The sequence below is a fragment of the Fusarium proliferatum genome, assembly GCF_900067095.1.
Source record: "Fusarium proliferatum ET1 genome assembly, contig: FPRO_scaffold005, whole genome shotgun sequence".
Taxonomy (NCBI): Eukaryota; Fungi; Ascomycota; class Sordariomycetes; order Hypocreales; family Nectriaceae; genus Fusarium; species Fusarium proliferatum.
The window spans coordinates 1,425,745-1,450,744 of NW_022194794.1; the positions used below are offsets into that span (position 1 = coordinate 1,425,745).

The 25,000-nt window shown below is 48.6% G+C and overlaps 4 protein-coding genes across 4 annotated transcripts; 2 read left to right on the forward strand and 2 right to left on the reverse strand.

The window, feature by feature from the left end:
• Positions 1 to 662: 662 nt before the first annotated feature.
• Positions 663 to 9,897, reverse strand: FPRO_10732 (uncharacterized protein; the record flags this gene model as incomplete). The annotated part of the gene is made up of 9 exons (XM_031231727.1): positions 663 to 682; positions 740 to 3,180; positions 3,230 to 7,691; positions 7,737 to 8,074; positions 8,132 to 8,663; positions 8,718 to 9,556; positions 9,603 to 9,645; positions 9,697 to 9,744; positions 9,825 to 9,897. 9 exons carry the CDS (start codon positions 9,895 to 9,897, stop codon positions 663 to 665), a joined length of 8,796 nt encoding a protein of 2,931 aa, XP_031081735.1.
• Positions 9,898 to 10,790: 893 nt separating this feature from the next.
• FPRO_10733 (uncharacterized protein) lies at positions 10,791 to 15,940 on the forward strand (the record flags this gene model as incomplete). Its single annotated transcript, XM_031231729.1, has 4 exons — positions 10,791 to 10,980; positions 11,036 to 15,355; positions 15,408 to 15,829; positions 15,884 to 15,940. 4 exons carry the CDS (start codon positions 10,791 to 10,793, stop codon positions 15,938 to 15,940), a joined length of 4,989 nt encoding a protein of 1,662 aa, XP_031081736.1.
• Positions 15,941 to 16,785: 845 nt separating this feature from the next.
• On the reverse strand, positions 16,786 to 18,297 carry FPRO_10734 (uncharacterized protein; the record flags this gene model as incomplete). Its single annotated transcript, XM_031231730.1, has 2 exons — positions 16,786 to 16,985; positions 17,046 to 18,297. The coding sequence occupies 2 exons, from the start codon at positions 18,295 to 18,297 to the stop codon at positions 16,786 to 16,788; spliced, it is 1,452 nt and encodes a 483-aa protein (XP_031081737.1).
• Positions 18,298 to 20,474: 2,177 nt separating this feature from the next.
• On the forward strand, positions 20,475 to 23,941 carry FPRO_10735 (putative DNA polymerase gamma; the record flags this gene model as incomplete). The annotated part of the gene is made up of 2 exons (XM_031231731.1): positions 20,475 to 20,637; positions 20,688 to 23,941. 2 exons carry the CDS (start codon positions 20,475 to 20,477, stop codon positions 23,939 to 23,941), a joined length of 3,417 nt encoding a protein of 1,138 aa, XP_031081738.1.
• Between the last annotated feature and the right edge of the window lie 1,059 nt (positions 23,942 to 25,000).

Consider the following 25,000-nt stretch of genomic DNA (forward strand, 5'->3'; position numbering starts at 1 on the left):
TTCTGGATTAGAATCAAACGAAAATGGACTAACTCGAAGAAGAGTCAAGGCAGTACTTCTGGAGATGATGGCAAGTCTGAATAACAATGTTTACGAGGTGGGCGTGTTGATTGATTGAAGGTGATTGAATCCATGATAAGATAAGAAACTGGAGCTACCGCCATCTATCTCCGGCTTAATAAAGAGCGTCATCGGTTTGTATGACAAAAGAAATGCAACGCTTGGGTACTAACTACTACTCCGCCTTCATAATGCTACTAGAAAGAGCAAAAGACTGGCATTCTCGCTCCATTTATGGCTTCTCTGAATCAATTCAACTCTTCGAGCTCTTCTTATTAAATTCAGTCTAAGTACTTTAATTACTTAGGGTAATCATTGGATATTAACAACTCCCGACTTACATCAACGTTTTGACAGCTTGAACATTCCCGAGTGATAACAAACGTTCCTGAAATCATTATCAATTAATCGCCGCATCTCCAACTGTGCACTAGTAATACTGAAATGCAATTGACGCCTTGAGCTGAGCCCTGAGCTACCTATGTGCGATATGCCTATTCGCTGTGCCGTCTATTAGGTATCAGTCCTCAGTACGTCACCAACTACAAAAATGATCATGTGTTACATTTCTCTCTGCCTCAAGTAGGCTTCTGCCTGACATCTTAAGCATATGCTGCCCAACCTAGGAAAAGGGGCCTGTTAGCTGTGAACCCAAGTTGGTGACATCTGATCAGCTTACCAGAATACAGCACTGCCAAATTTCGCTCATCGGTGGCTTGGTTGATCAACTTGTTTACTGTTGCAGTCACACTCAATGTTTTCGAGAGCTTCTTCCTTACAATCTCTAAAGCTCTGTCAGCTTCAGATGGTTCATTGACGTGGCCTGCAGCCCTTTTGCCCTTCTTTGTCTCTGCCTCGCTTTGTTCATCATCCATTGGGGTTTCGTCATTGTGTCTCGCCTTTTGGAGTTTGGCAAGTCGGAGTGGTGAGATCGACCACGTATACAGCGGATCAAACCGCAACACGTCCAAGATTGTCATGATCGAGTACTGCTCTTCTCTTAGAGCATCTAGCGTAAACTCACAGCATCTCCGGAAGACGCCTTCTGTCTTGGTGATTCCCATTCCATCCACAATGTCTCTTGTCAGTCTGAAGGGGACCAACTCCGGTACTGGCAGGATACGACCAGCCTCAAATGCAACACCCAAGTCAATGTGGACAACTTCCCCCGTCTTGTGGTCCAAAAGAATGTTGTGCCCATGCCGGTCTCCTAAACCGAGAACGTGTCCCAGCATCGATATAGCCGCAGTGCTTCTGGTGTACGCAAGTCTCTTTAGGAACCATTCATCTGGATCCATAAAGTGTTCCATAAAGAAGTATCTCATGACTGGGTGGAATTTCTCCGTGACCTTGCGATAAGTGCTGATTCGAGTTTCCACCGTCCGACTTTGGACCCCAAATATTTCCTTACGACATTGGGAGCCCTTCAAATCTCTTGGGTGGTATCTTTCATGGGCGGGCATCAAGAACTCATGAAGTGGGATCGTGTTGGGGACAAATTCAATCAAACCTGAAGATGCAGTGAGCGGCAATACCTTGTATGTCCTGATCCCTAGGTTGCGCTGCTGAGTCGTCCTATGAAGCTTCAGCAGAGACGATACAGCCGAAAAGACCTGTTCCATGATAGCATCCTGTCGCAGGTCATCGTGTCCTCCTTTTACAAGCTGTTTGTAGCGCACACCATCACTCCCAATGGCAGTAATGATTTTGGGAGCACTGACGCCTGAAGCGATGGTCATGGTGGGCTCTAATTTGGATATGATCGGGACCTTCGAGTAATCTTTTGTATGGGAGAGTTCGATGTGCATAGTTGGAGATGGAATCCGATATTTGATCAAGCAGTTAATCAGGTTGTGCCCGGGCGAAGACTCTTTAAGCGGAATCTTCGCACCCGACTTGTACCTATTGGGGTTCCGGTCCATAGCAAGAGCATGATAGTATTTGCTTGTCTTGTCGATCGAGAGCCAAATGTTGGCAACAGATTGTGTCTCAGCAAGGCGTTTCGCAATACGATCTGTTGCTCTGACACGAAGAACAGCTACATCATCCTTCTGCTGTGCTTTTGCCTTGGTTCCAGACCAGATCTGATACATCCCGTGATAAGGGTGGTCTACGCAAATTTTGTAGACCAGCTCCAACAGTAATTTCTGGAATGAGGTGTCTTGGTCTTGAAGTCGGGATGTCAGTTGATTGGTAAGACCAGCAAACTTCCTTGTTGGGACGTCGGACAAATGTCGCATAACCGCCTTGTTAGTAGTCTCCTCTTCTGATCGCTCCAGCCAAAGAGCCGTGAAACGAAGGGCGTCGTTATTGTGTTCATCAGAGGCAATAAGAGATAGGAGGTAGTTCTCGAGACTCAGCCGAACGAATTCACTGCGAGTCTGCTCAACTCGCCGCAGTTCCTGCTCATCAAGGTCCAGCCATTGCTTCTCCTTGTTCAAGACATGTGAATATCTGGTTTTCAGCTGAGCATCCTTTGTGCCGCTGACTAGGGTTTTCAGTTCTGACACTTCATCGCCCTTGGCCTTCTTTAGACTTTGAAGTCTCTTCAAGTCTTCCAGGCCATCTGGGTCCTGCAGTTGTTGATCACAGAACATGGCAAACTGATGGAATACAGCAGCTGCTTGCCGACCTTGACCTTTGCCTTTGAGCTCCTTGAGTGCAGGTTCCAGGTAGTTTTTCTGAATGTCATGTGGCTCTTCAAGGCGAGCGACAGAGACCTGATACCCAATCTTTGAAAGCAAGTCAGATCGGCTGACCGGCAGAGTTTGCTTTTTGAGGGAAGCATCTCTGTCTATGCCTTGGAGCATACGAATGGATGTGCTCATTTGACCATAATCCCAGAGAGAATTAGCTGTCTCGATGTTGACCGCTGCATCAACATGAATGCCGAAGGTGGCGCATGTCGGGATGAGCTTGGTGAGCCCAGTGGATATTCTGAGACTCTCTTGTGTCGCTTGGTGATAACGATAAATCTGAGATGCTGTGATCATTGCTTCTACCTCCATATGTCGTGCAGCCGCCGCGGAAAGCTTGATATTTGTTCGAAGGGTATTCTGCTGACTGACCATGCTCATCGTAGACGCACGGCAAGACAAGATCTGGCTGACACTACCGTACCTAATTGGATGATTAGTAGCTTGCTCTACGAATAATAACGGATACTCACAGTCCGCTCCGCATCCAATCGCTTCGAGTTTTGAATTTTTCGATGAGACCATCCATCTCTGCAGTATCAGAAACCCCTATAACGTCATCAAGTTCTGTTAAGGATGCCAAAGCTCCAAGTCGTTTCCTCAATGAAGTTGCGTTCAGGTCGAGGGCAGCCAAGCTCCTCATTGTGCGACTGAAGCCCTCATGCACAGCCATTCGGATTTTCGTAATATCGGCTGCCTGAGAAATACTTTGATACGCTTTGTATACTGTGACCGCGTGATGATCACTTGAGGGAGCAGGAAGGTTCCAAATCCCTAATTTCCTAGCAGTATTGAAAGTGTCCTCGAGAGCAGCTGGGGATGACTCCATGTTTTGTTGTGTCTGAAGAAGTGAGTTTGAGAGTCCTGACAACCCAAGTGTACCCAGGGCTCTGACCAAAGCTTGTTCGTCTAACTGAGTCATTGGATCTCCGTAGAATATGTGGTTGTCGTACATGGCGCCTCGGAATGCAAGACTCCTGGGACCATCATTCTCATATTCTACGCGAGCGACAACCTTAGAAAGACTAGGTTCTTCAGGTAGCCCATAGTATGCATCTGGATCATCGATGTTCTCAAAGATCGTAAGGAGAGTGTCACTCATATCCACCTCCTTTGCGGCTGAGGACCTTCTTGAGGACCGCGAGGTTTCAGGAGTAACATACTCAGCGAAAAGCAAAGCGGTCTTATACATTCCGCATCGCGACGCCGTTGATGAAACCATCGCGGAATCCACCTCGAGCCAATACGATCGGTCAGCTATTGAAGATTCTTTGGGGTACTGCTGTGTCCTGAGATACAGAAGCATGTTGATGAGCAGCTTTAGATTTTCTTTGGCTGCAGGATCAGAGCATTTCAGCCAGCTCTTGATTGCCACAGAAAATGGGCGCTTAGGGGAGTGTTGCTGATTTATCGGAAAGTAGAGCGCAAGATGAGCAACAAAGGGAAACGCGCTCTCTGCAAAGTGCTCAACTCTGGCGAGAATAGGGGCTAGGACTGAGAGAATGATTGACTCTGGAACACATTGGGCAAGGTGTGCGCTCAGGCTCGGGAGCCACTCTTTTGAAGTGATTTCTACAGACCACACATCCTGCTGATCTGGTGAAGAAGGAGTAATAGGGGCCTTGTCAGACGGGGGAGATCTGTGCGAGCCCCATTGGGAAGTTATTAAGAGAGACTCTGTTAGACTCTTCTGACAAGCTACAGTTAGTGGTTCATCCTCAAGTATAGCGGCATCTGAGACGATGGATCGTAGAGCAGCCTCGGCAAGACCAGCAGTGACAGAATCGGGATTTGAGGTGAGGTCCTGAAGCAGGTAAAGTATTCCCATCTCTGAGCCATTTGACCCTGGAGCTATTTTTTGGTAGCGAGTAAGATGTGATTCGCGTAGAATATTGACTGGAATCTCTCCGGAAGCCGAAAAGGCTCGTCCGACAACTCGTCCTGCCCATGCTAGATACTCTTCGCTCAGATTTTCTGTATCGCAGCTCTTCCATACAGCCGTAGAATGCTTTACAGCATCATGATCAGATTCGATGATGTCGTCCTTGATTGACGCAGGAATGCTAAAGTCGCCACAAAGAAGACTGAGAGCTAGTTGTCGAGAAGAATCGTTGAGAAGCTGGTGATCTGCGCCACCGTCGTCCATGATATCCAGCAATAATTTGCTCTCTGCAGTGCCTCTTTCAGCATTTCCAGAAGCTCGAATGCGAGCAGCAGACTGTGTTATGGACTTAAAGGCACTTTTTTGCGCAAGATCCTTAAACACTGGCGAGTCATACTCCTCAAGGTACTTGCTGAACCATCCATGGAACTTTTCTGCTTTGCTCATAGTTGCTTTGAACTGACTCTCTTGGGTGGTGCTCGACTGACTTGATTCCAGGAAGACTCGGAGCGACGCGAGGGTCGACAGGGCATAACCAGCGAGAAACAATGGCACGTTGCTGAGATGCTTGGCACCTTGACCCAGGAGATACTGGCTAATTCCAAGTGCATCATCTGCACACTCCGAGTCCGTGATAAATTTACGCGTTGCATTCAGGAGCATTTCCAGGGGGTAAGAGTCCCAAGCGACTTGACCAGCAAGAGAAATCAAGACGCGGACCTTGCGGAGAACAGAGCATGCGTGTAAGGGGCCTAAAGCCGGATGCACCGTGTTGAGAAGCTTCCGAGCGATCGAGACAACTACAGGTGGCGTCCATAGGTCGTGAAATTGGAACTCCGTGTTTTGGCAGAGCCTGTAAAGTTCATGGATGAGATATTTGGCCTTGAACATTGGCTGCTGGTTCGCTGGTAGCTCAGCAGGTGAGTGAGAAATAGCTTTCACAGCACCCATGATCTCGCCAGCGTAGTCAAGCTTGTACCTGGCAAACACCCTCTCTAGAGAATTTTCTTGGTCGATAAGGTCAAAGAAGAGGGCCGCTATATCAACAAGGTTGATATAAATAGAGTCCATGTACACTTGACTTCCAAGCAACTTTTTGATATGTGCCTCGCCTCGGTCCTTGTCCTCGCCCCCATTGGAGTCGCCAAAGATCATGCTATATGCAATGGCGGTAGTGAAATTTTGACGAACGAGGTCGCTTTCAGAATTCCCCAAGTTGCGGCACACTTCTGCAAATGCCTCATCTTGCCCCCTCATTACTGTCAAGCCAATGGCTTCGGACTGGGCTGACTTGAGGAGATCTCCGAGTGTCGCGAAGCCAAAGATGGAGAACGGGATATCCTCAATCGGATCACATTCCAACCAGGTATACAAGAGTTGGCGGGAGAACAGGCGGAACAAGGCTTTTGGTGATTCCAATTTCAGTGTGTTTGACACATTGATCAAGCATCGAGTTGCATACTGAGTTGAGTCTGATATCTTTCCTGGGGTCTCAAAAATGTGATATGTACATCTCCGAAGCAATGTCGACCATCGGCAGGCGAGATTTGACAAAACTAGCAAGCGGAATGCGATGCCAGTGGTATCGAGAGGATTGGTTGGTAAACTGTCCAGCACATCCACAAAAACTTCATCGTGAAGCTTGAGAACAAAAAGATCGAAAACGCTAGCGATCCTCTGGGAGATAGCGAATTTCACCAACATTGGACCTTTCTTCAGGATGTAAAGTAAGCATGTTCGAGGCGAATCAAGCCCTTGATCTTTGCCATATTCTGTGTTGGTGCGGAGCAGGGTAAACAATAATCGAACCATTGATGTTTGGGCCCTTGGCGAGAATATGTTTGATGTGAGACAGACCTTGATGAAGTGATAATAAAGATCCCCTACTCGCTCCGAAAGATGCCGTTTATCGTTCAGCCAAATGGGGTGAAGGCCATCAATCACTCCGATACAGGTGCTAAGCACAACTTCGGCACACTGATAATCAGGCTGACCAATATACTCCCCAAGTCTTTCGATGATGGCAAGCGCGTTGTCTGGTGTAACAACGAGATCAGAGGCAAAAATGTCCAATAGCAGGTTTTGGCACATGAGTAAGTCATCGTCCGGCAAGTTGATGAGATGTTCCACGTAGATATCAGGGATGAGGCCAATCTGCCCAACGTCGTCATTTATTATAGACAGAAAATGCAGTCGCGTCCTCGTTTCTGTATAAAAAGCCTGCGTATCCAACTTCATTTGAATGTCGAAGCGTGGGACTACCGTTTGCGCATGAATCGAGCTTGCTCTGCTACTTTGTGAGTCAAAGTCCTCGTCAATGTCCATTAAGTCGATGCTGTTGTCATGCTGTGTCTGGTCCTTTTGTTCTCCAAGTGAGCTCCACATTCGAGAAAAGAGTTGCAGAAGGGCAGGGTTGTTTGCAAGAGCCCTGTTGAGGCTTGTCGTATTTAAATCAGGCATAATGGGCCGGACGGCTCGCAGGATTGAATCGACAAACGCATTGGGCTCAACGGACGTCAGGGCAGAGTGCATTCCTTTCTCTAGAATCTCTTTGAGAGTTGACTCAACGGACGAAGACTGAGTCGAGTTGATATCGGCAAACAATGGTAGCAACAATGTGCCCGCCAAACAGGCCGATACAAGACTTTGGAAGCGATCAAAAGAGATTTGTATACCACCTTCATTCATCTTCTTTGTCCACGACGTACAAAGCTCCATCAGCTCACCCAATTTGGGGTAAAAGAGCTCGAGTGTGAGTTTTTGGGAAGCATAACGCGTGTTGGCATCCGCCAATGGTGGTGAGTTTGTGGGCTTTGAAAAGCTGCAACTCCGGGTTGTTGCGGGATTGTTAGATGCATCTTCCGATAGGAGTATGTACCGTGTGAAGGACTCAATCTCTTTGAATGAACTCCAGGTCTCTGCCAATGGGCCTCCTGGAGCTGCCGGGTGGATGGCCAACTCCAGAGTTGTTGTTCCACAGCATGTTCGAATTAGGTTCACCAAGTGAATTGGCTGAACATGCAAGGAGTTATAGGATGCGAAAGCAGATTCATCTATAGGGAGTTAAAGTTTATTCGAGTTCAGGACAACAAACTCACTTGGGTTCCATCTTAGAAACACCCATCGAATGATATGATGACATGTACTTTGGCTTGCGCTCGGGACTCTCGCGTTCCGTAAATGAAGAACATGAAACATCAAGCTGATAGAGGCATCACTCAAGGTGCTAGGTCCACTGACATCGGCAGTTGTAACCATGTTATTAATGTCCTGTGAAATGGTGTGATAAGGGAGGATGTCTGCTTCAAGCAGCTGGTGTAGAAGCACAGCGGCTGCTCGGCTCGTTCCTGGCAGACTGACGGATCGTATGGCGAACCGCCAGAGCTGATGCCACATGTCCACTTGATCATGACAGCCTTCCGAGTAAGCAATACAGCTGATGATGTTAGCAGTATGCCCCGTAGGACAGTGCCCATCGAACGGGTGATCTTACCTTGCAGAGGCAACGAGGGCCCAAGAAGCTGTAACCGGGTTCTTGTCATTCGCCAATGATATCAAATCTGGCAATAAGTCGAGAAGTTCTTCACGGCTTAATGAATTATGAGCTAAAAGAAACGGGATCAACTGCAGGGCAGTCCTGCAGATCAAGACATCGACAGCCTTCAGCTTGAGCCGGATGCGACTCGAATTATCTTGACGAGTTCGCCGTCTTTTGCGCGGTTGCTCATCTTGTTCGCCATTATCCTCTCCTTGTCTTCTCAGATGAGGCAGCGCCATGATACCTTCGAGGAATGCCAGATTTTGGACGACAGCCCAATGTCCCTCGCCATAAACATTATGTGATCGGAGGCCAAAAATATCCAGCTGAAGGCCATATGTGGGCAACGAGGATAAGGCAAATGTGATGTCGCTCATTTGGAGGCGGAATGCTTCACCACGCCTTGAGTATTCAGACCAGATGTTCTCTACCAAATCTTCCAAGTCCGAGCGTATGGTTTCATCCGACGACCTGAGAGCCAGGTACTCTATGTGAAGGTGTGTCAAGAGTATACTTCTACAGATCTCTATTCTTAACGCACGGATGACTTCATCCTGAGATACTTTCTCTGATCTCCACCAGTAACTCATGAGCGGCACCAGTGTTTGCACCAGAGAGCTGGCGTGCTCCAAATCATCAGCGTGGGTAGCAGAGAACACGGCATTGATGATAGCGAATGCCAGAGTCTGCAAAGAGCCAAGACTGACTTGCTTGAGACTCAAGACTCTGAGAACTACTGGTGTGATATCTTTGAACTGTCGAAGTAGGGGTGCATTTCCACCGACAACAAGATAGTACAGTCCTTCCAAGACATCTTTTAGTAAGCCACCTTCACCAGGGGCAGCTCGTCTCTGACTTTGGGTCGATGGAGTTGATCGTCCGCCAGATCGGCCATATCCTGCTGATCCTGGGGCTGGTGATGATCGAACCAAAGCCGGAGATGCTCGGGCCAATGCGCGGGTCGAAACATCTCCCTCGTTAGGAAGCAAGAACTGAGCAACATCGAGGAAGAACCCAACACAGAGCTCCCAGGGGTGGCCTTCCTTCCTGGCGAGAATCTCTACGTGGGCCGGCCTGGAAAGCACCTCGGTCAGAGCTTTGATGTAGTCCTGGAGTAAAGGGGGCACGAAATCGTCATTAGGCCCTGGGAGAACTTGAGTGATGTGGTCCACGATGGCGAGAAGTGTCTTTCGTCCAATCTTTGGGTTACCACGTCCCACAGTCATGCGTACGGCATCGGCACATTTCGATAGCCGAGAGGTCGTGGCATTTATTGTTGTTTGAGACTTCTTCTTGTCATAGAAAATAGGCTTCTCCCGAAGAACGAAACTGAAAATAGCTTCAAATATCTCATGGTAACTCTTGTCACCGAGGTCGGAGCTTTTCATTGTTAGAGTGGTCGAAAAGGGGGTTGCTCTGTGCTTACAGATTTGTAGCTCGATTCCGTGGATTAAGAAGATGTGCCAGTTCTAAGATGAATGTAAGCTCTCCGAGTCTAGAAAAACCAAAGGCAGATATACCGTCTACAGCTTTTTCTCTGTCTCTCACTGAGCCAGCCTTCACATCACCTAGAATCGGGCATGTTAGTAGCTGCAACCATCAAGAAAGCTTCATTATCCATAGGTTACGAACGCGCTAGATTCATCACATTGAATCCATGAGACGAAGCCATAATGAGCGCGAGTAGATATGACCGCCGCAAAGACTTCCTGCTCCTTCATTGAAATATCAAATCGTCATCAGAGCTAGGTAAAGATGAGGTGAAATACACAGGTAGTGCACAAATCCGCCAGAAAGCGCGACTGAAGATTGTGCCTGCCGTATGTATTATGCAAATATCCGATGGTCTAAGCTCGTTTGCTCGACAACCAAGGGACAGTGGAGGCCGTATAGTATGTAGGTACCTTGGGCAAAGTAAGGTACTGTAGGTATGAATATGTAGAACAAGGAGAGTAAAGCCACGGGACAAATTGAAGTAGTGAATGACTATTCGGAGAAGAATCGCAAAAAGATTGCAAAACAGGAGCGCTTCCTTGAACGCGGAATAAGCTGCAGCTACAGAAAATAGGCACCCCTCAGCATCATACCCATGAACGCTTTATAGGTGTCGACTTACCTTTGCTAGAGGGGTCATGGTTTAGAAAGGCTCTATGCTCATCCAGAGCTGTTCGTTTGATTTCTTAGTGGCAAGACAACTAAAATACATCATTCCTATCTTTAACTTCTAAAATGACAATATGATTTTCTAATGTTGACTTTGTCGCTGTTCTTACTTTAGATAATAAATCATTGAGAGACGATTGCAGGGCCTAAAGCGTGCCAATTTTTTCCGGCATACCTGCGCTGAGAGCTCCTAGAGCTTTCAGGCGGCAGAAAGCTTCTCACCGCCTAAACCACTAAGATACTAACCAATCAAATAGCTCGATGAGCTCACCTACTGGGGAAGTCAACAAGTCTCAAAGTGAAGAATCTCAAAACCGCGACCACTAACAACCATCGACAAAAAGATTCAACATTTGCGACACGTTACGCACCACGGTGCAAATCTCGCAGCTTGTATTCTACACTCGCTGTCGCCTTTTTCATCAACATGCGACAGTATTGAACCATAAAAATGGCCGAGATCACCGCTTTAGATGCCCTCCAAGCTTTCCATCAAGGGCTTCTATCATTACGCGAAGGTCGCGTTGAGGGCGCAGAGGCCCTGGGCAACGAATTTCTAGTCCAGGTCTTTGAAACAGAATTAGGAAAGCTATGGGATAAACCAGCAAGGAAAGGGGACAATAGAAATGCTGTCAAGTCTGGTAAGGAGTTTGTTGGCGCAACTCAATGTTCTCTCTCATCTAACTGATTGCATAGGCAAAGTTGTCATTGACGGTGACGAATACTCAATAAACGACAACTTCCAGCAAGATGTTCTCACCTTTTCTGACGAGGTAGAACTTGACGAGCTCGAATCTACCCGCTGTTTGCTTGAATCCCAAGAGGACCCCGACACGCTGGGCCGATCCCTTCTCGAATGTGCCATTATACGATTCCACCAGCAGCGCAAATACGTTTTGGACATTGTTAGACTTCTTCTCGAGCTAGAAGGCCTCGACGATGATCTTGCCGACACCGAAGCTCTTGAGAGCGTCAAGCTCTACGTGGCTGAGCGTTTGCTTCAGCCAAGCATGGGGGCAGATGCTACAAAACGGATAGTACCTAGGTGCATGGCTTCCATGAAGGAGATTAAGGCCTGGCTTCAGAAGATAGGAGACAAGATCGCTGCTGCCCAAACTCTTGGCCAAACTACGACAGGGGGTATCTCTGAACAAATGGAGACTATCGAGTTCTCCAGAGTCAGCTTAATGCAACAACACGAACTACTAGGTGTCATCCTCTGCCGGAGTATTGAAATGAGACAAGGGTCAACACAAGACTTTCTTGACTTCGTTTCGGTTCTCCAGAAAGTTGATCGGTATGATGCTCTGCTGGTCCACCTTATACCATCAATCGGGGCGTACATTTCGGTGTTCGGGTCTGCGGAAGGAGGATATGACCTCATCAAGGCTCGTGAGCTGAATGGGAAACTCTTTCCTGCGGACAGTCCTCTGTGGCCTTTATCTCAGCTACAGGCTGCTTTTCGTGCATGGTGGCTCGCCGAGTATAGTGGTTTTTACGTGGATGATCCTCCGGAGGCTGCAATCCCCCCCAACACCGACCTGGATGAGGAGGATCGACAACGATCAAAAGCTTTCCTGGAGTCTTTGAAGGATGGATCGTTTGACTTTCTTCTCTCCATCGCTGCTGATGTTAAGTCTCCTGATTGGCACGATCCTGTGAGAGCAGGCATGCGCAAATGGCTTCAGCGAAAGTCCCCCGCACTAGCACCAGATGCGATTCCGTTCGCAGACTTCTTCCAATTGACACTGATGCTCCAGCTTGAAGTGTTTGTCGATGGCTTTATCTCTAACCTTCCCGACGTCCTACGAAAGCTTCGTGTGGAGGAGGATGAGCAACGCCAATCCAGCCAGACTCACGAGCAGGATCTCGATCTCGAAAGATTCTTGTTGGTCATTGCGTACGCTTATGAGGGCCGACCCGATGCTGCTATGAATTTTTGGTCCGATCCAGACAGTAACCTGGCTGGCTTCATGCATTGGGCTTCTCGTAGAGCGTCAACACCTCTGGTAACAGCTTTCTGCGAGATGCTTCAGGCTATTTCGGAAAATGAGGAGTGCGCTTCTGCCGCACACGAATTCTTGATGGATGAGGGCCATCATTCATCCGGGAAGATGAGAAAATCGCAGTCTTTAACATGGGCACAAATCTTCAGGGAGCTAGACTTCTTCTCTGCCAAGATACGGCAGAAGCCAACACCGCCCCAGACAATTCGTTATCGAAATGAAAAGATGAGCAGTGATCAAGCAGAGACCGAGCCAGAATCGGCCATGATGCTTGAATGCTACCTTCGATTAATGTCAAAGCTGGCCAGCGAAAGCGAGATAACCAGACAGTTTCTCCTTCACAATCCCAACTATAGCCTGGTTGAAACATTGTATGAACTCGCAAGCAGTCCTATCCCCCCACGTTTACGCGGCTGTACCTTTATGGCTCTCCGTGCTTTGATGGCACGAAAGTCGCTTCAGGAGGGCATTCTTATGTGGAATTGCCTCGATACCTGGATTACAGGAGGGTACGCTTCTCATCCAATCACTCGCCAAGCTCAGCAATCACCAACTGTCTCTATGGACCGTATCTTTGACGAGATTAGCAGTGGTTTTGAGGACCCCGAGTCTTTTATTCAACTCCTACTTTCTCTTATATCTCCAGCCATCGATAGCAGTCCCCTCAATGACGGATTGCCGTTCCCTGAGAATCTCGGTTCAGCTTCCCGTATGCCTGGTATTGAGGTTTATGTCGACTTCGTGATGGGACTGGTTTTTGCTACCAAGGCAAATGACCTTCAAGATGTGAACCAAACTCGCGTTCTTCGCCTTAGCTGCCTAGAGTTTATCTTGGTCTGCCTCAACACATTCAACGAAGATCTTATTATCATGGCTAATGAAACAAACATCAACGTCGATGGAGTCATCGCAACTACCGACCTGGCAACCTATGTCCGCATGCATCCTTTTGCCAGAGTGATGGAATGGATGTTTAACGACAAAGTCATGGCTGCTCTATTCAACACAATCCATCAAGAGCCCGTAGATGTTGGGAATGCTGCACCGGACTCGCCCCTTATTCTTGGCATCTTACGTGCCGTCGAGGTTATTAGCAAGGTCCTTGACCTCCAAGCCACCTATCTCGAGCTTGTTCGGCCCATCATCAAACTCCAGTCAAACCAGCGCCGGCCTCCTGTATCGAACGCCGCATTTGCCTCATTTGAAGATGGCCTGGTAACTCGATTGAATCTTGTTGTTGACCTGGGCAACTACTGTGGCATCGGACACCCAGACCTTACTCTTGCATGCCTAAAGTTGCTCGAGAAGATGTCTTCTTCGTCGAAAATTACTGCTGTCTGGTCAGGCTCTAATCGTCAAATGCACCGTAACAAGGCTATTGTGGCCTTGGAGGCAAACGGTGAACACGAAGCCATATCCCGATCATTTGTCTCGGAATTGATAACCCCTCTCGAAATTGGGCGTGAGGCAGACTCCCCAGCTTATGTCACCAAAATTTACATCCTCGACTTCCTATATCAATGCCTACAAGAGACGCCCCGCAAGCCGACGATTGCACACTTGCTTCTCGGCTTCAAGTGCGGCATTGACTCTCTGTCCGTGGATGTTAAGGGCGCTTTCGCGTCGAGAACTTCTCTCTTCCACACCTTGTTAAGACTACTCCTGGAGGCTCCCTCTGGCGATGCCCAAGGAATGCGACAGTGGCTCATCGCTATCAAATCACGTGTGATGCGCATTCTACACATCCTTTGGAGTTCGCCCCTATCTGCACCTGTTGTGGTCGAGGAACTTCGTGAGAATGAGATCCTCTTCCACCTTTTGTTGCGCGAAACAGTCATCAATCCTGATCTCCCCTGGGAAGGTGAGAATGTCGCCATGATGCAGTTCCCTGTGACAGATGGTGCTGTGGCTTTAATCGACTTCTTGTCTCTCCGAAGTATGGGCTTGGAATACATTGCTATGGAGCTTTGTAGCATAGCTCAGAACCGTATGCCCAGCGTGAAGCGCCGCATCTTTGAGGCACTAAATGGTCAGATTATTGGAGAGGGAAACACACCTATACCGATTCCAACTATTTTCGACCTCTATGACTTCCTCCTCCCAGAGGGCGTTTGGGAGATCCCATTGCCCCCTCTTCAATACTATAAAAATATCGATCTCTCAGCCTGTCTAGAGAACGACGCGGACTCCAACCCAATCTACAATCTCGAGCGTGTTAAAGAAGTTCTGCTTCTGAAACGAGGTGAAGCTCAAGGATCGGGAGCATTGGTTGCAGCTCAGGATCTAGCTGCTATCGAACGCGAAGAGGGCATGATAATAGAATATCTTATTTCTTCAAATCGACAGAAGCAGCTCACTACACAGAGCCTCAAGGTGCTGAAGACATGGACGAAACTTTTACTCGTTATGATCGAGTCGAACGACTTCAAGGGTTCAGCACAAACCTCTTTCTTCCTCCAGGCCCTACAATCGATTCTACCCAGCTTAGAAGCATTTGCTTCTGAACGGCCAGATGAGGCTTTCGAGCTTGCCCGGCTGGCCAAGGTCTTACTCTTCAAGCTTGACCTCTCAGCGTCAGCAGACGACAAGCAAGGCTCAGCCATTGGTAATCTCGTGAGTGACAAACTCTTTCAACTTTTCCAGATCTGCTTGCAAGCCATCGGCAAGTGGGCTGGAACCCCAGAGTTGAGATCCGTTTACTATGGTATCTGCTACCGCTACCTGACTGGCATGGCTGATCAAGGATCTCTGATCTCGAATCGTCCTAAGACTATCAAGACGATCCAAGTGTATGGTGAGCGCTTGATAAATGTTATCTGCGATGATGCCTACGGTGGTGAAGCTCAATGCCAGACAGCGGCATTGATCCTACTCAACGCTCTCGTCAGCCTAGGTCGTCAGGAGAGTGATGACCATGTCGTGGAGACTCTCAACCGACTCAATTTCATTGGTGTCATGGTGGATTCTTTGCGAAATATCATGCAAGAGTGGCATGAAGTCTTCACATCAGGTACGTTTTTGTTTGCTTCCTTGCCGAAACTACTGCTGACTCTTTCTTTCAGGCACCTCTGAGCAGCAGAATTACCAGAATGCTCGTCTTGCTTTACTCCTTGAGCTTGCGCAGACACGATCTGGGGCCAAGTACATCATCCATTCCAACCTTTTCCGGTCACTTGAGGATTCAGGTCTCTTCGGAGCAGATCCCGAGCTTCAAATAAACAACACCAACCCTCGTGCTCTTGAGCAACACTATGGCCTTCTTGCCCAAGTCGTGCGCATTATCGGTGCCGCCCTTGTCTCTCGCGGTAGCCACAACGTGGTGCAGGGTCGCAAGTTCCTCACAGAGCATCGGATGCTCGTCACCCATACCCTTAAACGAAGCGCGGGTATCGGAAGCGGCAACGCGGATGAGGGCCTGGATCAAAATATTGAGGAGTTGGCTGAAGGGCTAATGGTTATCATCGCAGCGACACGGTTCCTTGAGGTAACGCTTGCTCACTCCCTGAGATACACAACCAAGCAACTAACAAACTTGCAGTTCGAGAATGAAGTCCTTCCTGAGCCAAAGCAGCAGAGCCACGGTCTCTTCCACTAAGCCAGTCTGAGAGAAGGAGAGACGCCCTAGTTATAATTTGCGATGACATAAAGGAATGTGTGTCGAGATGGGATATAAGCTGTAGACTTAGGCGGCGTTGACAGGATAGCGTGGAATGGAATATGCGTTGAGTGTGGTTTAGTCTGTATTGGTGAGATAATCAATCACGTTAGTACCAGGACAAGACATGAAAAGCGACCTCCCTGTTGATTTTACCTGTTGTCAGTCTAAGCGCATGGTAGGATGGATATGCTTTGAACAAATGAATTGCGCATACTCTGACATCTCACAAGTCGGTTCATAATCACTGCCTCAAATATTCGACACTTGAGGTCGGCACAAAGCAAATCAAATTGCATCAGAGGTCTAAAGTCTATGCGCCATATACTGTTGCCTAAACACCAAATGGTTAATCCTATGGATGAGTCTCTGTGTCCTTTCCATGGGTACGGCACGATACGTATATCCCTCACCAACCTAGTTACTCCGAGTGCGCCATTTCCTGAGCGACGCAACAACCGTAGTCGCGTATTAAATCAATGCAGTCCTATGTTCTCCTTATCCATGTAAATGCTGGGTATCTTTATCTGACGCCCCAAAGTGACCCGCCCGCCGTAACGTTAAAGAAGAAAACACTATATAAGCCATGAGGGCATGTGGCGGTTAGCACAGTCCCGTACCTGTGACGAGTTCCAAGTATCCACGGGTTTCGATTAAACGGAGAGCCACGGAGCAACAACGACGGTACATTAGAGCCAGCCATCAACCTCTGAACCAAGTGCTCAACTGCGCCATGAGTTCAGAGAATCGCAGCATTAGCCCATTGTAGATGTTTGTCGATCACATCAAGACAGCGTATTGGCCTTGCGCTTTCCTTTCCGTGTGGCAGTCATGAGCTTCAGTTCAAGGGGCCAGTATCCCTTGGTCTTGCTGTTATAGCTCTCTCGAGGCTTCATGTCAAGTTTTTGACGGCACATGGGACACTTTCCTTTGGTGACGTCGACATGAAGAGACTGGTGCAAGCAAGAAGCGCAATATAGATGACCTGGGGCTATGTTAGGATCTTACATGAGTCTTCTTCAACACCAGAAGCGAAATTACTCACCACAATGTGTGACTGTCAGGTTGGAGCAGTCGTCCATACAGATGACACATTGAAAGGCAGCAAGCTTGACGCGATCATCCTTTTCTGGCTTCCGGACTTCCTCGAACACTTCGTTGGTCTCGGTCAGATCGATGGTATCGAATTCGGGCTTGGCTTCAATGTCGATGGGGGAACGAGTAGGGCTTGTGCCGAATGGCTCTTCAACATCCATGTCTTTTCTAGTTGCGGGTGACTTTTTCTGTCTCGACGTGGGCCGCGAGGGGGCCGCGGGCGCAGCAGTCGTCGATGTTCGTCGTCGCTTACTCGCGTGCGCTGAACCAGTTCGAGCAGCCGCGGCTGTGGTACTCCGCCGAGTTGTGGGCGGCATAGCTTCGGAGAAGGAGCTTGCGGGGCTGTCAAAGAAGAGGTCGTTCTCATCGAGGGAGTCGAAAACAGGCAGTGATGCTTGAGATTCGCCAGTAGAGTTGCTAGCCGAGGAGAGCTGGGTTGTTGTTCGCTCAGGGCCGAAAGGGTGGAGGATGCAGTTGGTGGACGATAATTCTCGTGGAGCAGCAGTGGCCGTTGTATTTGTAGTGGCGTTGGTGGATGCGGCGGTGTTGCGGAATGCACGATGCGGCGTGGAAGCCTGAACGGTTGATTGAAGGCTTACGCTATGGTACTGACTCGGCCGTGAATCGGGGTTCGTGAACGGTGGGTACGATGAGGGCGACGAAAAATCACCATCAGCAAGGTCGGCGAGGAAATTATCTTCGATTTCGGAAGCAAGGAGTGGGTTCTCTAAATCGGCGTTATGCAAAGACTCGGGGTGGTCATTTTCCCAGGAACCTATTGGCGGAAGCTCAATGTGTGTTGATGATGCGCTCGCTGGTTCTCCCCAAGGTGATGTTTGGATATTCTGGGGTGGAGGGGAGTGGGAGGGCCTCGGCCGTTGGGTGGTTGTCAACGGGCTTGGAGTTCGATAAGTACGGAGGCGAGAGTTGGAAATCAATGGTGGCAAAGAGAAGTACGGTAGAGGTAAAGACGATGATGCTGTTGTCTGGCGAATGTGGGAGCGGCTCGCACCACCACCACTGTTGCTTCTGCTGCTGCGATTGCCGCTGCTGCCACTGGCACTGGCACTGGTAGTGGCACTGATTCCATCAATCTCCAAGTCGATTGTCCTCTGAGAACGCGAACGCGGTTGTGTATTTGGGTGTGGAGCTCCAGCTCCAGCAAAATCAGGAGGTGACACTATCCTCGTGGTGGTTGACATGGAGATTGTGATCGGAGGAGAGTAATAGTCGTTTGCCGAGTTCAAAAACAAGTCCGCGTTGCCTATTTCAATCGGTTACAAAGGAACGTCAGGAGTTGACTTGCTACCGTGGAATACGTGGGGACATTGGCTTCGGTCAGAGCGTAGCAGAAGCAAGAAGAGACAAAGGCAACGCAAGGCAAGGCAACGCAAGAAAAGGAAACAGTGTCCAAAATAGTAGGTAGAGAAGTGAAGACGAGTTTTGAATTTCTAACCTTGCAACATATAAGAGAGTAGAGAATCCAAATACAAGAATTCTTGCTCCATTGTTGGTGGGCGTCAATGTCACGGGAAGGGGAGAAATGGTACAAATAGCGTGGAGATGCACCACTCTTTAAACCACCCACTCACTGAACCCGGCCTGGCTTTGGGCGGGCCGCCTTGGGTTGAGCTTGGACTCGGGCTGTACGAATCGGATGTGAGTTGAAACTAGAAGCTTGGCTGACTGAGAGTGGAAGAAGGGATGAAACAGCCCAGGTCAATACAAAGACACAAAGACGCGCGATATATCAAGAGCAGGGAGAGTAACAAGGGCTCTTTGTATCGCAAAGGACATCCCATGCAGCAGATGATGGAAGGGTAAAGAAGTCGGGGTCACCAAAAGGATGTCGGGCAAAAGACAGTATGAGAAATAAATAACATCCATATAGACACACAGAATAACTCAACCGAACTCAAATGACCGGCTGCGGGAGCTGAGCCGAGCTGATGTGAATGGAAGTGACCGTGAGCCAACGAGGGGTCTCGGCCCTGCCAGCAGGAAGCCTCTTATTACCAGAAAACATCCATGCCTGCTGAGCAACCCTAGATTATCACCTACCTACTGTCTGGCATCCTCCCTAGGTATGTACCTAACCTTATCTTACCCACCTCATTCACTGTTGTCTAGGTACAGAGTATGGGCTTTAGCTAAACAAACATCATTCGCTCTCTTTGTCCACTCAACACAACCTCCACGTAGCAGCAGTCGATTTGACTGTTGACAGCCACAGTCAAAAGGCACCTGACTCTGATGATATCATCAGATATCGAGACTCGGACATGCATGCTTTGTTCCAGTGTCATCATTCCACCATCACTCGGACGATGGCGTTCGCGTTTGCCTTGGACAAGTTCGGGTCCCTGCATGATGCGTATCGCAATAGGCCTCGACGATACATTTCAAGCGCGAGTGATACCAGAATTTGCTCAAGTCGATGTTTCCATTCAACACAACTCAATGAATACTGGTGCTCTGTGTTGCAAATCGCATTCATGGCAATTTCCATTGCTTTGTGGGGTGGGATACACGAGTCCAGGCGCCACCAAAACTCTTTCCAGCATCAGGAACCTTTAGCTGAACTGGGGACTCCTTCGAGGGATGAACGGGGATTCCCTCTAGTGTTTAGTCTCATATCCTGACTTTCAAGCTAACAAGCTTTCATCTTGATAACACAAGGGTAGGTTGAAAGGACATTTTCAAGCTGTTGTGGATGGTCTTGGTGAGTTTTACCACTCCATCGTTCAACTACAAGACAGCGTGAAGATACCCAAGCATTCATCATACGAGATTCATATCTCCCATTGTTAGCAGACAAGCCCTCTGAAGTGCTTTTTATACAGTACAACAACACCCATAGGTATCTTCAGGGACATCAAAACCAGTATTAAAGTCTAACCAGTAGTATGCATAACTTTTTCGTACGCCATACTACTAGGTACCTAAGGAAAATTGCAAGATGTGCGACGTTTGTAGCAAATCACCACATGCAAAAAGATTTGGCCACTGCCTTGTACTTCAAGACACCATCGGTTATCATGCATTCTGCCATATCTCTTCCTTTACAAACCCTACCTCGCAAGCTTGCTTCAAACCATGCCCCTCCATCTTTTTAGACCCTCTAGACCCTTTGCATCCCATTCCCCACTCCTATCTGAAGCACATGGAAAAGACCCACCAAGAATGCACGGCGTCATCCACTTAACAGGGGTGTCACCTCACTAATTTGGTCAAGATTCATCCGAATGCCAAATTCCATCTAGGGCTATTTCTTGCTTCTATCAAACCACAGCCTGGATCTAGACGAAACACTACCGATACATCCTAGCGGATCAACTACAGTATCAGAAGCCGTGATGCTATCGTGCTGCACCTAAGCATGCTCATATCGGCTGCTGCTCAGCCGTTGCGCGGTTCGACGCCCAGCTTCATCCGAATTGCTCGACACCACGCTTTTCGTCGTCATGCTTTGCGCGCTCGTGTCCGATGGCTGGCTGCTGCCGCCGACAACGTCAAATCGAACCCGAAGGGCACACTTGCACGTAAGAAAGGATGGATCATTCACAACCCTACCAGACTAACTTTATAGCAGTGCCCTCCGAAGCTCGATATAACGAGATAGGCGTCCAGCAACTCAGCTCTCACATATTTGATCAGATTTTCCCTGATGGTCTCAAACCTCCACCACAAGAACTGGTCGAGTTATCGAGAGACCATCTAAGGCGCCATGACTTGCTTGGAAAGAATACCGATAAATCCGAGCCCATAGCTTTCGATCTTCCCCCTCTCCAAGGGCGCACACTGGACGAACATTTTCACAAACTCGGACTGGATTGCGCCGAACCGTATCTGGCATATGCAAAAGAGTTCGCCCGCGCCAATCCACCACCAAAGCCTCGAAAATGGATACATCAAAGCGGTTGGACGAAATATTACCCCGATGGTCAGGCCGAAAAAGTCGATGCTCCTGATGAAGAGATGTTGTCGTTTGACACGGAAGTTATGTGGAAAGTCAGCCCCTTTGCTGTGATGGCCTGCGCTTCCAGCCCGACTGCCTGGTATGCGTGGCTTTCGCCGTGGCTGCTAATGGAGACCACCAATGATCGACAATTGATTCCATTAGGCGACCCGAATAAGGCCAAAATTATTGTTGGACACAACGTTGGCTTCGACCGAGCGCGGGTATTGGAGGAGTATAGTGTCAAGCAGACTCGAAATGCCTTTCTCGACACAATGTCACTCCACGTCGCTGTAAACGGTATGTGCTCTCAACAGCGGCCTACCTGGATGAGACATAAAAAGAATCGAGAACTACGGGATCAAGTTGCGAGCAAGACTCCGGACCATGATTTAGCGGTATTGATGACCAGTGGTATGCATGATGAAGAAGAGCTCTGGGTTGAACGAAGTTCCGTTAACTCTCTCCGTGACGTCGCCAAGTTTCACCTCAATATTTCGATTGACAAAGCTCTTCGCGACGACTTCAGCGAATTGGACCGGGAAAGGATCCTGGAGAGACTAGACCAGCTTCTGGACTATTGCGCTGCCGACGTGTCAGTCACTCATCGTATTTACCAGATTGTTCTCCCCAACTTTCTAGAGACCTGTCCACACCCTGTCAGTTTCGCAGCCCTCCGGCACCTTTCGTCCGTTATTCTTCCTGTTGATAAGTCGTGGGATGCGTATATCACCAATGCCGAAGCTACCTACCACAAGCTCAATGACGCCGTTGAGGAACGACTTATTGGTCTTACTGACAAGGCGTTGGAGATCAAGGACGAGCCTGAGGCGTACACAAATGACCCCTGGATGCAGCAACTCGACTGGTCAGGTCAAGAGATCAAAATGGTCAAAGGCAAGCGGAAGCACGACCCCCCAAGACCTGCAGCTAGGCAGAAGAAACCGGGTATGCCCAAGTGGTACAAGGACCTCTTTCAATCCAACGATGCCCCTATCAACATCACTGTTCGAACGCGAATCGCTCCTCTGTTACTAAGACTAGCTTGGGACGGGCACCCGCTATTCTGGTCTGACAAATATGGTTGGTCATTTCGCGTACCACGAGCGGAAGCCTCGAAATATGCAGCCAAACAAATGGTCGAATGCAAGTTCGACGAGAAAGAGATCCATCTACGTGATGACCATGCCCATACCTACTTCAAACTCCCTCATAAGGATGGCCCGACGGCTCGCTGTGCGAACCCAATGGCAAAGGGCTATCTGGCTTACTTTGAGAGCGGCGTTTTGTCCTCCGAGTACTCATATGCTAAGGAGGCTTTGGAAATGAACGCATCATGTTCTTATTGGATCAGTGCAAGGGACCGCATCAAATCTCAAATGGTTATCTATCAAGAGGACCTTCCGCATGACATGCAAGCTGAGACTGGGCACGAAGGCGAGAAGCCCAGTACTAACGGCTTTATCTTACCACAAATCATCCCAATGGGTACTATAACTCGCAGAGCAGTGGAGAATACCTGGCTTACCGCTAGTAATGCCAAGAAGAATCGAGTGGGCTCTGAGCTCAAGGCAATGGTGAAGGCGCCTGAAGGCTATTGCTTTGTGGGAGCAGATGTTGATTCGGAGGAGCTTTGGATTGCCAGCCTTGTCGGCGACGCAACCTTCAAGCTTCACGGCGGAAATGCTGTTGGGTTCATGACCTTGGAAGGCACAAAGGCTGCCGGCACCGATCTTCATTCGCGAACCGCTTCGATTCTTGGCATTACCAGGAACGATGCCAAAGTTTTCAATTATGGTCGGATCTATGGCGCTGGCCTGAAGTTCGCAGCGACTTTGTTACGGCAGTTTAACCCCAATCTGTCGGAAAAGGAGACACTGGAGACGGCTTCGAAACTATATGCCAATACTAAAGGCACCAAGACCAACCGCAAGGTGCTCTACAAACGACCCTTTTGGAGAGGCGGCACCGAGTCATTTGTCTTCAACAAGTTAGAAGAATTCGCTGAGCAAGACAAGGCAAGGACGCCAGTATTGGGAGCTGGCATCACTGAAGCTCTCATGGGACGATACATCAGCAAAGGTGGTTATCTAACATCGAGAATCAACTGGGCTATCCAATCATCAGGTGTTGACTACCTCCATCTGCTTATCGTTTCCATGGACTACCTGATCCGCAGGTTCAACATTGATGCTCGGCTTGCTATCACAGTTCACGACGAAATTCGCTATCTAGTCAAGGATACGGACAAATACCGCACTGCACTTGCTCTGCAGGTCGCCAACCTGTGGACCCGTGCCATGTTCTCTCAGCAGGTCGGCATTGAGGACCTTCCTCAGTCATGTGCTTATTTCTCTGCTGTGGACATTGACCATGTGTTGCGCAAAGAAGTGGACATGGAGTGCATCACGCCGAGCCACCCAACCCCTATTTCCCCTGGAGAAAGTATCGACATTAGCACACTTCTGGAGAAGGGAGAAATTGCAAGACTAGATCCTGATATCGTTCCGGATGCAAAGCATGCTCCCAGACTAGATCAGATCGAGTATACTCCCCGAGTACCTATTATGCAGGGTATTCAGGAGTCAGCACAAGAATCAATCCCCTTCCTCAAGGCCCAAATCGTCAGCGACGACGCAGAACTTCGAGAAATTGTCAAAGACGTCCAGAAAGCCAAACTAGCTGCAGCGCCGAAGAAAGACAAGCCGTTAAGTAGGAGAGAATTGCAGAGTGTGTTACCTTACAGAGCATACCCGAGACTGGTTCCGATGGAAGAACCTGTCTCTGTATCGGAGGCCCTGAAAGTCAAACCCAACGCCTACGAGAACAGAAAAATGACATGGCCGAAATACTCGGGCAAGAGCTGGAGCCAAAACTCGAGGATGTAAACCCACCCACGCCGGTGAGGCAACTCAGGAGAGCGTAGTTGTATATTCCTTTTGTAAATTTTGTTTGGCGATGTATTATAGTCACTCACGCGGAGACTTCTATTTGGTTGTATGAATATGTATGATTGCATCTAGGTCTGGGTCTGGTGTTTAGTGTTGGGTTGGGTTTGGGGGGTCTGAGGATGGGTTTCAGGGGCGTTAAAGCGAAAACGAAAAGGTCGGGGCTGCTGTACTATGTATATTTGCAAACCATATGTGCAACTTTTTGCGTTAAGCTTTAATTGTCATGTTAGTTGATACCATAGATTGCTTTACTGAAATGTTGCTTCGCCATATTGCTTGCCGACTTCATATTGAAGCTACAGAAGGTAGACACTAACTAAGGGTGACCGGGTGAAGGCTTGGCGATGGAAGGATCAAAGATTGACCCCTGTAGCACATCAAACGCCTCGTGTTGGGTAATGTGTATTACTGGTATTGGCTTGATTATCCTGGGCACGAAGAGGCTAGGCAGAGCCTCACTTGAATGTTCTCATAAATCCATCAGCCTGGACATGACAGTCGAAAACCAGGGCCTCATTTATATGCACTTGAATCACAGGGTGTGGTTGCCTCTCTTGAGCCTCCAAATTGAGTGGAAAACAAGCTCATGTCTAAAAGCGTGATGACGAAAGTGTCCCGCGCTAAGTGGGAAAGGTCTCCACTAAAGGCTCCTCGTCATCCCTCATCGCATGTTTGGCTTTCCTTTTGTGTTCCTTCATCAATCTCATTTCAACGAGATCACAAAGAAGCTGTACATCGATCAGGGGAGGCTTATCCCTTCCGATTATTTCTCTCATTGACTTGCTTCTCTCAATCTTTCTTGCGCCCCCAATATTATTCACTTCTTGTGCTGTCTTCACAACGCTAGACCTGTCACGATCGACCCCTCAGTAACTAGGTATAGCTTGTCAAACCTCTCGGACCGTTTCGATCGAGCTAGTATAAGACGAATACTATCGATCGCTGCATAGCAGTCACTGGGAAAGAACACTGCACATTTGTTGTTCATTCAGCATC